Raw genomic sequence first — 15,496 nt, 5'->3', positions numbered from 1 at the left:
AAAAGGGGGTGAGGTAGTAAAATGAACTGATTGCTCAAATGCTCAAAGTTAGTCACCAAAACACCCAGTCATTTTTTCCACATATCCACTGTGTCAAGTTCCACATTCACAAATTCGGTGTCACCAACATTTCCACATCGGACCCACCGAGTTTGAATCTCAGACAGAACCCTAGCCATTCCCATCAAAACGGTGCAACCAAAACTGCATCGGTGCTACCGAGTTTGGGTGACCAACATTCTGTTGCCAAGATACACAAAATCAAAATTTTCGAGTTTGAGTATCGGTGCCACCGAGTTTGGCCATTTGTCTGTTAGTCACCTCTTCGGTGCCACCGAGTTGTATATATCGATCTCACCGAGATTCAAAAGTTCACACCTTTAGTGCTAGTCGGTACCACCGAGTTTCCAACTTCGGTGTCACCGAGTTTGCTCTTTTGTGTGTAACAGTTGGATGTTACCCTTTCACCCACCTATCATTCATGGGAGAAGCACCGAGAACACACACTTCATTTGCATATCCATTTTCCGAGAGAGAACCACCTACTCATGTGTTGAGACCAAGATATTCCAATCAAATCATTTGAAACTTGATCTCTAGCCTCCCAAACTGCTTTCCACAAAGTCAACCTCTCCTACCCATGCATATTCTGTGAGAGAGTGATTTGTGTTGAGGAGACTATCTTTAGAAGCACAAGAACATGGAGTTCATTGATCTACCCCATCTATTACCTTTTGGAGGGTGGTGCCTCATAGATTGGTAATGTGTCGCTTGGGAGCCTCCTACTTTGTTTTGTGGAGTTGAACCAAGATGTTTGTAAGGGCAAGGAGATCATCTACTTCATGAAGATCTACCGCGAGTAAGGCTAGTCCTTCGTGGACGAAAGCCGTGGTGGGATAGACAATGCCGCTCCTTTGTGGACCCTTCGTGGGTGGAGCCCTCTGTGGACTCTCGCACCCGTTACTCTCTGTGGGTTGAAGTCTCGAGTAACATAGACGTATGATAGCGCCACCTATCGGGACCATGCCAAAAATCGTCGTGTCAACCTCATGCGTTTGATCTCCCTACCTTACTCTATTTACACTTGCATGTTTACTATCCGCTGCTATAATATTAGAACTGCATGTGTAGGGCGTACTTGACTTGTTATAATTGCCGTAGCTGCCTCTCAATTAAATTGGAAAAATGTAATTTTTTTTATTTTGTCAAGTAGTCTAATCATCTCCTCTAGACATATTTTCGATCCTACACATAGAGTACTAACATGCATATGTTAATAGTGTAAATTACTATCTTTATAATGGATAATGACATTGATCATTTCATTTATTAGTTTATAGACTCATTTTGGCTTGATATGCGTTATGTTACTCATAATATAAGTAACTAGCTAAGTTACTTAATTTCTTTTTATAAATTAGTTGCTATATTATATTTTTTATTTAGATATATCTATATGTTACTTCTATTATGGTTAGTTTCGTAGTTTTTTTTTGTGACTGTTATCCAAAGGCACTCCTGCGGGTCAACGCCAATATTTTTGTGGGGCGGCTGCGGGCTGCCATCTAAACGGCCCCCAAATCCGCGCGCCTCTCGCATCTCAGACCGCTGCTGAGCCTGGCCGACATGGCCACCTCCTCGCTCGCCGTCCGCTCGGCCCTCGGTGTCGCCCTTGCCTTTTTGATCGCGTCGGGTGCCGTCCGGCGGCGCTCGCTAGACGCCTCGGGCGGAGCTGCCGGGTTTGCCGTGATGGCGCTCCACCTTGCCTGCGGCTATAGGTACGGAGCGCTGCTGCTGGCTTTCTTCTTCACCTCGTCCAAGGTGACCAAGATCGGCGAGGACCGCAAGCGACGCGTTGAGGAGGACTTCAAGGAGGGTGGCCAGCGCAACTGGTAATGGTCATCGCATCTCCGTGTTTGGTTATGTTTCTGAGCTGAGTTATTCTCATTTTAGCTTTCACATGTCACACGGGTGCACTCTTTGTGCTCAAAAATTGCTATACAAACTAGGGCAGTGATCTGCGCCGGTGCGCCCGCCGAATAGTTTCCGCCGGTCGCGCCCCACCCGTTGGATGTCGAGCCGTGTAGCTAAACGAAAGAGAGAGCAGAAATAATGTGTTGTATTATGCGTTGATGTTACAGGTACAAATAGGCCAACGCCCCTCTCCTGGATTCTCCGGTAGAGATAGGCAGGCAGGCCATCGTGGAGAGGAGGTTAGGATCCTGAAGACTAGGAATCAGTTACAACAATAACACATGGTACATGTACAACAGTGAACACGTTAACACCCCCCTCAGTCGGAACTCCGCCCGGATGGATGTTCAGACTGGATCGGAATTCCTCAAACACGGCTGTTGGAAGCCCTTTCGTGAACACATCAGCAAATTGGGAACCGGTAGGGACGTGCAACACACGAGCTTCTCCCAAGGCCACCCGATCACGGAAGAAGTGCAAGTCAATTTCGACATGCTTGGTGCGTTGATGCTGAACCGGGTTGGTGGAGAGGTATGTCGCACTGATGTTGTCGCAGTATACAATGGTGGCGCGAGTGGCTGGTTGACGTAGCTCGTGGAGAAGCTGACGAAGCCATGTGGTCTCAGCGACTCAGTTGGCAACGCCACGCTACTCGGCTTCGGCACTGGATCAAGAGACTGTATGCTGGTGCTTAGACGACCAGGAGATCAAGTTAGAGCTGAGGAAGACAAAAAACCCGGATGTAGATTTCTGGGTGTCGGGGCAGCCGGCCCAATCGGCGTCGGAGTAGGCGATGAGCTCATGAGAAGAAGGGCGATAAAACTGTAACGCGAAGTGGGACGTGCCTTTGAGGTAGCGCAAGATCCGCTTGACTAGCTGGAAATGGGAAGAGCGGGGTGCATGCATGAAGAGGTGAAGAGGCAGGCTTGCTGGACAGCATATGACATGTCGGTCCTGGTGATGGTGAGGTAGTGAAGTGCCTCAGCGAGGCTCCTATACAAGGTCGGGATGGAGAGGGGGTGACCATCATATGCAGAAATTTTGGATTTTGTGTCGACGGGGGTGGAGATGGAGTTACAGTTCAGCATGTCTGCACGATCCAAAATCTCAAGTACATACTGTTGGTGAGAGAGAAACATGCCGGAGGCGTTGCGTGTGACATTGATGCCAAGGAAATGGTGAATGTCACCAAGATCGGACATGGCGAATTCGGTTTTAAGAGAGGCGATGAGAGAATGTAGGGTGGATGTGGTGTTGGCAGTAAGAACGATATCATCGACGTATAAGAGAAGATATGCAACCGAATTGCCATGATGATAAGTGAAAAGAGAAGTATCACACTTGGATGACACAAAGCCCAAGGAAGCAATGTACGTCCGGAAACGCAAGAACCATGTGCGGGGAGCCTGTTTGAGTCCATACAAGGACTTGTGGAGGAGGCACATGTGATGAGGGTGAGAGGGATCAATGAAGCCAGACGGTTGAGTACAATAAACCGTCTCACCAAGATCACCGTGTAAGAAGGCGTTCTTGACGTCCAACTGATGGATTGGCCAAGACTGAGCGGTCGTGAGGCTAAGAACAACGTGCACTGTAGCCGGTTTAACAACCGTACTAAAAGTCTCTGTGTAGTCGATGCCCTCCTGTTGCGTGAAGCCACGAAGGACCCATCGTGCTTTGTACCGAGCAAGGGTGCCGTCGAGGTGAAACTTGTGCCGGAAGATCCACTTCCTGGTCACCACGTTGACACCTGCAGGTCGAGGAACCAAACTCCAAGTTTTGTTCTTTAGCAAAGCATGAAATTCATCTAGCATAACATCGTGCCAATGGTGATCTTTTAGGGCAGACTTGTACGAGGAAGGGATGGGAGAAATAGTAAATGAGGTGGTGGTGGTGAGGGAAAAGAGTTTACGTGGTTGTGGAAAACCACGTTTGGCCCGGGTGGTCATTTTATGGGAGTTAATAGGAGGGGGAATAGGTACACCGGGGTGACGTGGCGGCTAAGGAGTCGTAGGGACCGAGCTGGGAATCGAAGTGGCAGGGGAATCGGTGTGGGGCCGGTCGGGCGAGCTGAGCGGGGAAGGCATGGCAGATCCGAGAGGGACACGGGGAGGTGCGCCAGGCGAGTCCGTGGGGGGCGGGGTGATGGGCGATGCGTGGGGCACGCCATCATGGGCGGCGGGCGCGGGCTTGGGAGTGGGGCGACCGGGGGACGCGTGGTGCTCGTGGGGTGGTTGAGTGCGTAGCGAGATGGAGGGAGGGCCCGCGCTGCCGTCCGTGGTATGTGCGGAGGGAATCCCGGGAGCGATCGCGCGTAAGTGGGAGCCAGGCGCTGGATCCGGTGCAGGAGGTGGGGTTGTAGCCTGCGGTGTAGGTGGCGTGTACGGAAAGGTGGTTTTGTCGAAAATCACATGCCGTGACACAATGACTTTGCGAGTCTGGAGATCAAAACACCGGTACCCCTTATGTTCAAGGGGATAACCAAGAAACACACAACGAGTGGACCTGGGGGCTAATTTGTGGGGTGTGGTGGCATAAAGATTGGGAAAACATAGGCAACCGAAAACGAGAAGGTGATCGTACCGTGGCTGAACGCCGGTGAGAAGGAAGTAGGGCGTGTGGGGTTTGGTGGTGGTGGATGGACGTCAGTTGAGTAAGTGAGTGGCGATGTGAAGGGCCTCCACCCAAAAGGGGGTAGCTTGGCATGGAGAAGTAGCGTGTGGACGACGTCATTAGTGGTATGGATCATACGTTCGGCTTTACCATTTTGGGGGGATGTATGTGGGCATGAGAGGCGATAAGTGATGCCATTGTTGGAGAAAAATGTGCGGAGAGAGGTGTTAATAAATTCGCCGTCATTGTCGCATTGCATGCATTGGATTAGAGTGTGAAATTGTGTGAATATATAAGTGAAGAAGCGTTGGAGAGTGGGGGATGTGTCATCTTTGTTGCGTAGGGGAAACGACCACGAGTAGTGAGAAAAGTCATCTAGAACAATGAGGTAATATTGATATCTAGAAAAGCTTATAACGGGGGATGTCCAAAGGTCACAATGAATAAGTTGAAACGGCGCTGTGGTACAATTATTTGAGGATGAAAAAGCTAAGCAAGGTTGACGCCCTAGTTGGCAAGAAGTACAAGGAGAGCGAGCAACATTATTACAATCTGGCAGGAAAGTGCGAGAAAGAAAATCTAGGGAGGCTTTGCCCGGATGGCCAAGCCGTTGGTGCCACAAGTCGCCGGTGGTGGTGAAGGCAGTCTGTCCGCCGAAGGAGGAGGCGGTGCCGTAGAAGGGATACAACGTGTCGGGACTACTGGACGTCATGAGCGGAGTCCTGGTGCGAAGTGCCTTCATAGAGAAACCATGAGGAGTAAGATTAACGGAAACATCATTGTCAGTAGATAATTTTTGGACAGAAATAAGGTCCTGGACAATGCCCGGGCAACCGGCTACATCTTTGTGAGAAAGATTGGTGGGAGGAAGAGTAGTGGAGCCCGTGCCGATGATGGGAAGACGATCACCATTGCCAACAATGATACTAGGAGAAAAATGCTTTGGAGAAGGACGAAACGAGGAGAGATTACCAGGATTACCAGTGACATGTGTGGATGCGTCGGAGTCGAGGATCCAATCGCCCCTCTGAGGAGGGAGCCCGTGCTGGCTGTAAGCCTGATGGAGGAGCGCGGCGTGATCCCACGAGGGAGCAGGGTACGGGTAGGGCGACAAAGCAGCAGGAGGTGTACGATGTAGACGGGCCGAAGAGCATCAGCGGATACGCCTGGGAGTGGACGCCAGGGCGCGGTCCATGGACGTCGGCGGCGTTGGGAGGGATCCACCCAGGGCGCGGTGCAGGAACGACCATGCCGTACAGCGCAAAGTACCCCATCCATGGTGGTGGTGGTGTAGAAGAGGAGCCGCGGGCACCATTGCGACCGCCACCGTGGTCGCCAGGAACATGCTCCCCGCGATCAGCGCGGTCGCCGTGATCGGACGGAGATCCGGAGCCGCCAGAGATGGTGAGGGCGGCGGAGCCAGCCTCGGCCGCACGAAGATTGATGGTGTACTCGACGAGGTCGAGACGCGAGCGGGCGACGTCGAAGGGCGGCAGCCGGACCTGATCGCCCAAGATGGTGCGAATCGTGTCACAACGGTTGTCCATACTGTGAAGTAACTGCATGGTGAGGTCGTGGTCAGACATCGGGTTACCAGTGTCAGCGAGGCCGTCCGGAAGAGCCTTCAGGCGGCGGGCGTAGTTGGACACCGAGAGGTCGCCCTGCTTCAGGTTTCTGTACTGACGAGTGAGGTGGAGATAGCGAGCGCCTTGGTTGGCTAAGAAGTAATCCTTGATGCGAGTCCACGCCGTGTACGCGTTGATGTTACAGGTACAAATAGGCCAACGCCCCTCTCCTGGAGTCTCCCGTAGAGATAGGCACGCAGGCCATCGTGGAGAGGAGGTTAGGATCCTAAAGACTAGGAATCAGTTACAACAGTAACACATGGTACATGTACAACAGTGAACACGTTAACACGTGTGACCATTGGATCTGAACAAAAAAAATCTCCTCGGCTTCGTCTTCCTCGGGTTGGATCCGTAGGTCTCGCTCGGGGTCCTCGTCGCCGCGCCCCCGATCTCCTCCGGCGACCGTCCTCGTCGCCGCACCTCCGATCTCCTTCGGCGACCGTCCTCGTCACCAGTCCCCACCCTCGCCGACCGTCCTCGTCGCCGGTCCACATCCTCTCCGACCCTTCTCGTCATCGGTCCCCACCCCTCGCCGGTTGTCCTCGTCGTCGCCTCAACCCGTGCAACAACTGCACCTGCGGTTGCAGCTCTCACCGACGACGGTTGTAGCAAAAAAGTTCAATGGTAGTAGCAAAATCGAACTATAGTTGCAGTAAAAATTCGTTGCAGCCATCGCTAGGTCGCAGGTCCACCTTGATGGATGTAGCAAAACAGTTAGCCGGTAGTAGCAAAATGCAACTACGGTTGTAGCTTTCCTTGCTGGGCAGAGCCAATTGAAGCTTTCTCTGTCTGTGGTTGAAGCTTTTTTCAGCGACGTTTGAAGCTATTTTAGACGACGGTTGCAACACTTGTATACGCGCGGGCCCGGCCATGGCGGCAGGCGACGAGGACGACAGGCGGTGGCTGGAACCGGCGATGTCGGCGGTCGACGGGGGCGGGAACCGGCGATGCGGGCAATCGACGGGGGCAGACACCGGCGATGCGGGCGGCAACAACGCAGGGCGAGCCGTTGGTGGGCTCCCCTCGGCCATGCGCCCCACCATGCGAGAGAGTCGGGCCGCCAGATCAGAGGAGATCGCACGCGACCGACCGAATGTTCGGCCGGCCCTCCGGCCGAAACGTTTCCCTACAAACTAAGAGCAACTCCAACGGGGCGACCCATTTCATCCGTCGTCGTCCGTTTGGGTCCGCGCGGACAAAAGTAATGGCCCAACGCACGGACCCATTGCCAAAACGCGTCCGCGTCGACCCATTTCCGGCCCAAATTTGGGGCTGAAATGCGTCGACGGGGACGCGAAGCGGACGCACGCGCCCTCTCGGTGTCCGCCCCAACTACCCGCGGTCAACATAATTAATGAAGGTCGCCCTCCGCGAGCCCACGCGTCAGCGACCGCGGTCGCCCTTTTTTAATCCGAGCGTGCGGTGGTGTTCGGCCTCATATGCTTCTAGACCCCCGTCCCCATCTCGCCACCTCTCTGCTACCTCGTCGGCGACCAAACCCTAGCCTGCACCCATGGCCGGCTTCTCCGCCCAAAACAAGGGCAAGTCCCCCGCCATCCATCCCCGTGCGCTCCCCCGTCGGTGTCTTCCCGTCGGCCTCGCCATCGTATCAGCGTCCCGGTGCACCAAGCACAGTGGCATTGGGAGCACCGCATCCCGTTGCCGTACCCAGACGTGACCCTCCCGCACGACTAGCATCTCGATCCGAAGAGGATCCCGGTGCCGGCCGTGCCACGGTCGGCGCGGGCGCACGCGGAGGAGGTGAGTTGCCGGCCGCGACAGCTGACGCTGGAGCAGCGGCTTAACCCGATCTATGCGACCGACTCTGCCGACTGGGAGGTATGGTTCGTGCTCGAGCACGAGGAGTAGCGCCGGCGTGGCGTGCGCGGCGTGCAGCCAAGCCCTCCGTCGCCCTCGCTCGTCGTTCGCGACGAGGACCAGGAGGTGGAGGCCGCCTACCAGGCGGCGCTGGCAGCCGCTCTCCGCGAGAGCGAGGAGGAGGACGCGGCGTACGAGGCGCAGCTCGCGGAGGCCATCGCGCTGTCCGTCGCCGGCGACTGCGTCGTGCTCCCTCCGTTGAAGACCGAGCCGCAGCCGGAGGTCTACCAGTGGACCGGCTACCTCCGCGAGTGGGTCAGCGCGTCGCCCATCTGGTTGGGCGCGACACCGCAACAGGAGGCCAACTACTTCCAGCATTGGAGGGCGCGGAGCCTGGCGGAAGAGGGCGCCGACGGCCAGCGGCAGATGGAGCTGGAGCGCCGACTAGAGTAGGAAGCGGAGGCGGAACGGCTGGAGAGGGAGGAGCGCGCCCATGCTGTGCCGCCGTCGCCACCAGCACAGCCTGCGCCGGCGGGACAGACGGCGGAGGCACAACCCGCCCCCGACATCAATATCGTCTGGAACAAGGCGTTTCCCATGGCCGGCCCTGTGTCGACGCTGATCGACCTCACCGCCCCCGATGTTGACAACGACGGCGCCTAGGGTAGCGCACTGTCTCGTATTTTATGTTTTTTTATGTTTAATTAATGTAATGGGGACGCGTGGACTCTCGCCGGCCTTCATGCCCGGCTTTTATGTTTAATTAATGTTTGTTTTTATTTTCGAAAATGTTTGCATATTTTTTTTCGCGCGTCGTCAAAATGGGTCGGGCCAGTGTTGGGCGCATGTGCTGACCCTAACGCGGAAGCGGACATTCTTGTCTGCCGGGCCGACCCAAGCGGACAAAAAAAGGACAAATGCGCCGTCCGTTTGGGTCGCTCCCTTGGAGTTGCTCTAAACTAATAGTGAACAATAACAATAAGAATCAGGTATTCAGTGTTCTTGCTAGAGTTAGGCATTCAGTATTTCTCTCTGTATAAATGTAGTACCTTAACACATCGTGTCCTAACAGCATGAAATGACTTAGGATTTGCCTGAATTGTTGACAGAACCTTTGCATCTGAGTTCTCAATTCTCTTCCTCCTACTTGAATATGTGGTTAGTTGTTCCCAATGTTTTAAAGAGCGGGCTATGCCATTTAGTGATGGCTCGGCCAACAACTATTTGAAGCCATGTCATGCTAAGTTATGGTTTGCGTGTTAGACAGGTCTTTGGTGTTCCACTTGTAACTGACCCGATATCTCTAAGGGTTCGGACTGGAACAGTTTAGAATCCTCTAGGAGTATCCCTTTCTATTCCAATCTATTGCTATAAACACGGATCCATTCTTGCCAGGAAGGCATACGTTTTATGCCAAAAATTCTCGCTATTCAGCTCCCTCGAGCGTTTCAGATGGTATCAAAGTCCCCCCCCCCCCCTAGCACATCAAGCTCCTTTCTTGCTTTGTCCTCCTCCACCACTAGACCTGTTCATACCTCGGGCCGGGCTAGCTTCCGGGCTGGGCTTGGCAAAACTTGAAGTGAAAATCCCAAGCCTGAGCCCGGCCCAGCCTGGCCTAAAACACATGATCAGTGCTGTTTTTTAATTAAAATAGTCATATTCGAGATATTATATTAATATATTATACCAATATTTTGAAAAGAATATGTAGTCATTTTGGGCTTTTGGGCCGGGCTTTGGGCAAGAAAGTGAAGCTCGAGCCCGGCCTAGATGCCGGGCCTTCGTGCTCGGGCCTCAGGGCCGGGCTGTCCATACACAGGTCTATCCATCACCCTCCCCATCCTCAACCTTAATCTCGGAAAATTTACAAAGACAATTACGTGCTATGGAAAGCACAAGTGCTTCCCCCAATCCGCGACGCCCTGCTCGATGGGTACCTCGATGGTTCCCTCCCTGTGTCAGCAAGAATGATCTTGTTAACCACAGATCAAGGAAGGTCGAGATGATAAATCTTGAATATACCCGATGCCGTGCCCAAGCTCATCAGGTCCTTGGGTTCCTCCTTAGCTCCCTCACAAAGAAAATTCTCACTCAAGTGCCGTCAATCCCCACTATGAAGGGGAATATGTCAGCGGCAAAATACTTTTCCAAGATGAAGGCTCTTGCGGATGACCTCGCATATGCAGGAAAGCGCACCAATGATGATGATATGGTGTCCTATCTTCTAGCAGCCTCGACATCGACTACAATCCATTGGTTGCCTCGGTTTTGGGGAGATCGGCTACTGACCCGGTGTGTTTCAGTGATCTGCACACACAACTTCTAAGCTATGAGACACATATGGAAATACTTCAAGGATCTGGGACCGAGAACTCCTCTGGATTCTAGGCAAATTCTGTCTCCTAGGGCAGTTGTGGAGGATCTGGCATGCGTGGTCGTGGTGGAGGCCATATCAGTCGCAGCTACCATCACGGCAGTCGTGACAATGGCCCACGACAGGGCCTACGCGGTGGTAGAGACGCCCAAGAAGGGTTATCCAAGCAGATGTGCCAGGTTTGCCTCAAATTCAGCAACCACACGACACTAGACTGTTGGCATCGCTTTGATTCGGACTATGTTCCCGATGGCGGGCGTCAAGCAAATTCGACAATGACCTCTTATGGCATTGACACAAATTGGTATATCGACTCTGGAGCTACCGATCACATCATGTCGAGCTCGGCATGTTGTCCGTACAAGAAAGTATGCTGGCCATGGCAAGTTGCGCACAACAAACAGAGCAAGTATGGAAATTAGTCATATCAGTAGCACTGCTATTCATACCCCCGAAGACAAACTCCATCTCAAAAATATTTTAGATGTCCCCAAGGCAAAAAGAAGTCTAGATTCTGCTCATAAACTTGGTATTAACATTAATGCTTTTGTTGGAATTCATCCAAATTTTTTTGTCATCAAGGATCAGGTCACCAGGCAGCCCCTTCTTCAATGTAGATGTCGAGATGGTCTCTACTATCTCCAATCATCTCCTTCATTGTCAATAAAGTAAGTCTATGGTGCCATCAAATCATCATCCACGAGGTGGCACTATCGCCTAGGGCATCCATCTTTAAAAATAGTTCTAGAAGTTGCCAACAATAATAAGCTCCCCTACTCACCTGAGTCCTATGTTGAGTCGGTTTGTGATGCTTGCCAACAAGCAAAATGATGTAGGGCCAAGCCCTTGTTTGCCCGATTTTCATGAATTAGAGGTGGATTTGAGGGGGAACAGAAAGAACACGAAAAGCTCCAGGGGGAAAACACTATTGGCAAGATCCACACACAAATCCACACAGAAGACACTCAAATCACAAGGCAAATGGATAGGTCTCAAGCATTCAAGAACAACGAAGGAAAAGATATAAAGGCAGTTCATCCAAATCTCTAGGAGAGATGGGTCTTGAATTCCTCATGGGGAATCTTATCCATGGATGGAGGTCTTGTGCTCAAAGAGCCTTCACCCCTTAGGGGTTGTTTGGATAGATGGTATATACAAAACTCAATTCCTATAAACTAGAAAAGTTATCTAACCAAATAGAATCTTGGTTGGCTATTCTAATTAATCTGCGTATATGAAGAACTTATTTCTAGGAAACTTAGAATTTCACGTTTGTAGAAAAACTACTATTTGTTGTTTTCCGAAAAACACAATTTAGCAATACTGGATCCTAGCTAACATCCTCACGCGCCACACTTTTTTCACGCCATACTACTTCCACAACTCACGGAGAGGGGAATATGAATTGTTATCCAAACAAGTAAATCGGAAGTCCAGCTTTACACTTTCCTAATCCCAAGTACTATTTCTCCTATACTGATTATTCATATTACTACTAGCAAAACAAATTTTACTAAAAACCAAGTAAAAACTAATTATGTTTATCCAAACAACCACTTAGGTGGCCTTGTACTCCAATGGAGTCTTCTCTCTCAAGAGGAATCCCACAAGGGGAGATCCATGAGCTGAGTTCTATGATGAGTTTTATTCTTAACTAACCCTAGAAAGGAGGAGGTGGAGGGTTATTTATAGTGCTAGGGGCGAAAGGGTAAGAGATGCCCAACGTCCAAAGGCAAGCGCAAGCAGGCCGGACGTCCTGGCAGGTTTTGAGCCTAGTCCAGGTCATGTTCCATAAAAAGAATTGTGTGATCGGCATATTGCAGAATAGAGAGGCCACCTTCCACGAGATGAGGCACCACTCCTGCAATCTAGCCGTCCTGCTTGGTGCGCTCAATCAGAATGGCCAACATGCCAGCAACAATGTTAAACAACATTGGGGACATGGGTTCACCCTGCCGTAGTCCTTTTTTTTGTCTGAAAATAATGGCCTACATCATCATTGACTTTGATGGCCACACTACCTCCAGTTACAAAATTTTGGATCCACTTGCGCCATTTACTGGAGAAACCTTTCATCCTTAGGGCCTGATGGAGGAAAGGTCATTTAACCTTATCATAGGCTTTTTCAAAGTCGATTTGAATACTACTGCACTCATGTTTTCCCAGTGCATCTCGTGAACAGTCTCATGCAGGATTACTACGCCATCGAGTATATTCCTTCCTTGCATGAACGTCGTTTGAGATGGCTGGATAACATGGTTAACTGAGTTTAACCTATTCGTAGCTACTTTGGTGAAAATCTTGAAGCTGGCATTAAGTAGGCATATGGCTCTATATTGTTGCATCCGCTCAGCCTCCTTAATCTTCAGCAATAAAACAATCTCGTCAAAATTCAGCCTGAATAGGTCAAGTCGGCCGGCATGAAGACAATTGAACAACTCCGAAAGGCCAGTCTTGATGATATGACATAAATCCTTATGGAATTCTGTGGGGAAGCCATCTAGTCCTGGAGCTTTGTTATGTTCCATTTGGAACACAACAACTCTCACATCCTCTTCTAAGAAAGGTTCCGTGAGGATTTCATTCTCTTCTGGGGTGACTTGAGGAATATCATCTGTTTGGTTCTCGTCAAGGGTGAAATTCCCTCATTTGGCGGTCCGAACAGAGATTTGTAGTGGTTGGTGATATACCTTTTAAGCTCCTCATGACCTTCAATCCGCCCTTCATATTGTTAGAGACTATAAATACATTTCTTTCTATGTCGACCATTGACCATCAATTGGAATTGTTTTGTATTACTCTCTCCCATCAAGATGAAGTCAACTTTGGATCTTTGGTAATATTTAATGTCCTCTACTTGCAAAAGACGGGCAACCTTCTCATTTGACTGATTTTTCAAACTAATCTCTTGTTGAGATAAGATGCACGTCTCTACAATTTTATCGAGGTCATCAATAATGGTAGAGAGGTGTCGTCTTTTCTTTTTATACATCCCATTGGTGTGTTCCGCCCATCCAGAGAGGTGTCGCTCATGGCCCTTATTTTAAAGTTCCATCTCTGAATGGGTGTACGATCAACGGCGGGCTTCTCCCAAATGTTCTTGAGTATTTCTACAAAACCATTCCGATGCAACCATCCCAATTCAAACTTAAAGGGCGTCGGGCAGATGTGTTCATAGAGTTATAGTCAAGAATGATTGGCGCATGATCTGATAGTGCCTCGATACACTCTAGGGCTCGCATGGTTACCGGAGGAAATTTTAGCTCCCATTTGGTATCCATGAGTACCCTATCGAGTTTCTCGCATGTCGATACATAACAGTTATTAGCCCAGGTGAATTGTTGTCCTGACATACTAACCTCTCGAAGATCCAAACTGTCAATCACATCATTGAATAGGAACGGCCAGTCATTATTTTTCTCTTCGTGGTACCTAAGGATATTGAGGTCCCCTCCAATAAGCATTGGGTATGGGTTATCCTTAGCTAGGTTCACCAATTCCCGAAGGAAAGTGGATTTCTGCTCATCTTGGGCAGCCCCATAGACTGCGACCAGGCTCCATATAAAATTATCCGCTCTGTTCCATAGGTGAAATTTGATATGAAATTCACCTAACGAAAAAGCCAATAAGTCCATGATTGTGGTCTGAATCCCAAGAAGGATTCCTCCGGACCTTCCACGAGCTGGTAAACTATGCCAAGAGTAGTTGAAACTGTTAGAGTTATAATATAAGTCATGTACCCTTTTGTATTTATCCCAATATATAAGGGGTTTCCTGCATATAGTCCACCACTTGTACATGTATATATACTGGCTTATGGCCTCATGGGAATACAAGTTGCTTATTCCTAACATGGTATTAGAGCTAGGTTAACTTTTGCACGCCGCAACTCGTGCTGTTGATCCGCTCCTCCTCATCATCCTCGTCGCCGGATCCCGTCCAGAACCGACTCTGCTCTCGCGGCGGTTCCCAGACTTCAGGCGCCAATCCGCTCCTGGATCTCGCCCAGCCTCGATCCGCCAGGATCCAGCGAGAAGCCGTCTCGGATCGCTCTCTGGGAAGGCTGGCCCCTCTTTTTTAGCTTCTGGTGAGAAGGCTCCGTCTCGTGTCAATCTCCACGTGAAGCCACCAGGCTCGAGCAGTACTAGTTCCTGTTGCTCTACGCCGCTGTCTGCTGTGTTCCTGTTGCTGTTTGCACGCACAGGAACCAGGATCCCATCAATCTCTCTCACGTTGGAGCAATCAATCTCACGTGAAGGCACCCTCCAGCGAGAAGCCGTCTCGTATCCAAATCCAGACGGGATCCAGATCGAGTGCCTCCACCTGCTGCTGCTCCAAATCCAGACGGGATTCCTGCTGCAGATCCAAATCCAGACGGGATCCAGATCGAGCGTCTCCTCCTGCTTTGACTTCGATCGGGACGCAAGTCGCTGCCTCGTCGTTTGTTTTGCTCCTGCCGGCCCTCTCTGATCTGCAACTCCCGTGAGTTCTAAAAAAAATGTCTGCTTCATCCGGCTACGTTGCTGTTCCTCGTTGTCCGGTGATTTTTGATGGCACTAATTACACCGAGTTCATTGGCTTCATGCGCATTCACATGCGTGGCATCCGCCTATGGGGTTTCCTTTCTGGTGAGGTCTGTTGTCCGCCATGTCCGGTTCCTCCCGTGGCTCCCACTCCGCCGACCCCACCGGCTTTTCCTGCGGATGCTACTCAGGCTGCCAAGGATGCGGCTAAGCTTGCTGATGAGGACGCTATCCGTGCTTATGATGAGAAGGTCTTGGCTTATGAGGAGGCTCTTCAGACATATCATGGTGCTCTGTCTGCTTACACCCAGTGGCTTGATGATGATGCTCGTGTTGCAGCTGTTCTCACTGCTAGCGTTCTGCCTCAGTTTGCCTCTGAGTTTCTGGGCCTTCCTACTGTGTTTGAGATGTGGACTCGCCTTCGTCAGCGCTATGAGCCCTCGGGTGATGCCTTATACCTCTCTGTGGTCCGTCAGGAGCATGCTCTTCAGCAGGTTGACTCTACTGTTGATGACTTCTATGCACAGAGTTCTGCTATCTGGCGCCAGCTTGATTCTCTCCGCAGT

The 15,496-nt window shown here is 50.9% G+C and overlaps 1 protein-coding gene and 1 non-coding gene across 2 annotated transcripts in view; both read left to right on the top strand.

Moving 5' to 3' along the window:
* Positions 1 to 1,569: 1,569 nt before the first annotated feature.
* The window catches only part of LOC123399940 (protein PGR-like), a 62,806-nt gene continuing 48,879 nt past the window's right edge, over positions 1,570 to 15,496 (top strand). The window contains exon 1 of the mRNA XM_045094330.1: positions 1,570 to 1,892. Within this exon, the coding sequence (XP_044950265.1) occupies positions 1,627 to 1,892 (266 nt within the window). The 5' untranslated portion in view covers positions 1,570 to 1,626. The remainder of the gene's footprint in view (positions 1,893 to 15,496) is intronic.
* On the top strand, positions 10,226 to 10,368 carry LOC123400565. The gene has a single exon (XR_006610797.1). It is a non-coding gene; the product is annotated as a small nucleolar RNA Z247 (small nucleolar RNA).

Source organism: Hordeum vulgare, chromosome 5H (genome assembly GCF_904849725.1).
Source record: "Hordeum vulgare subsp. vulgare chromosome 5H, MorexV3_pseudomolecules_assembly, whole genome shotgun sequence".
NCBI classification, from domain to species: Eukaryota; Viridiplantae; Streptophyta; class Magnoliopsida; order Poales; family Poaceae; genus Hordeum; species Hordeum vulgare.
Note: the sequence above shows the minus strand (reverse complement) of the source record. Positions and strands in the feature narration are given on the sequence as shown.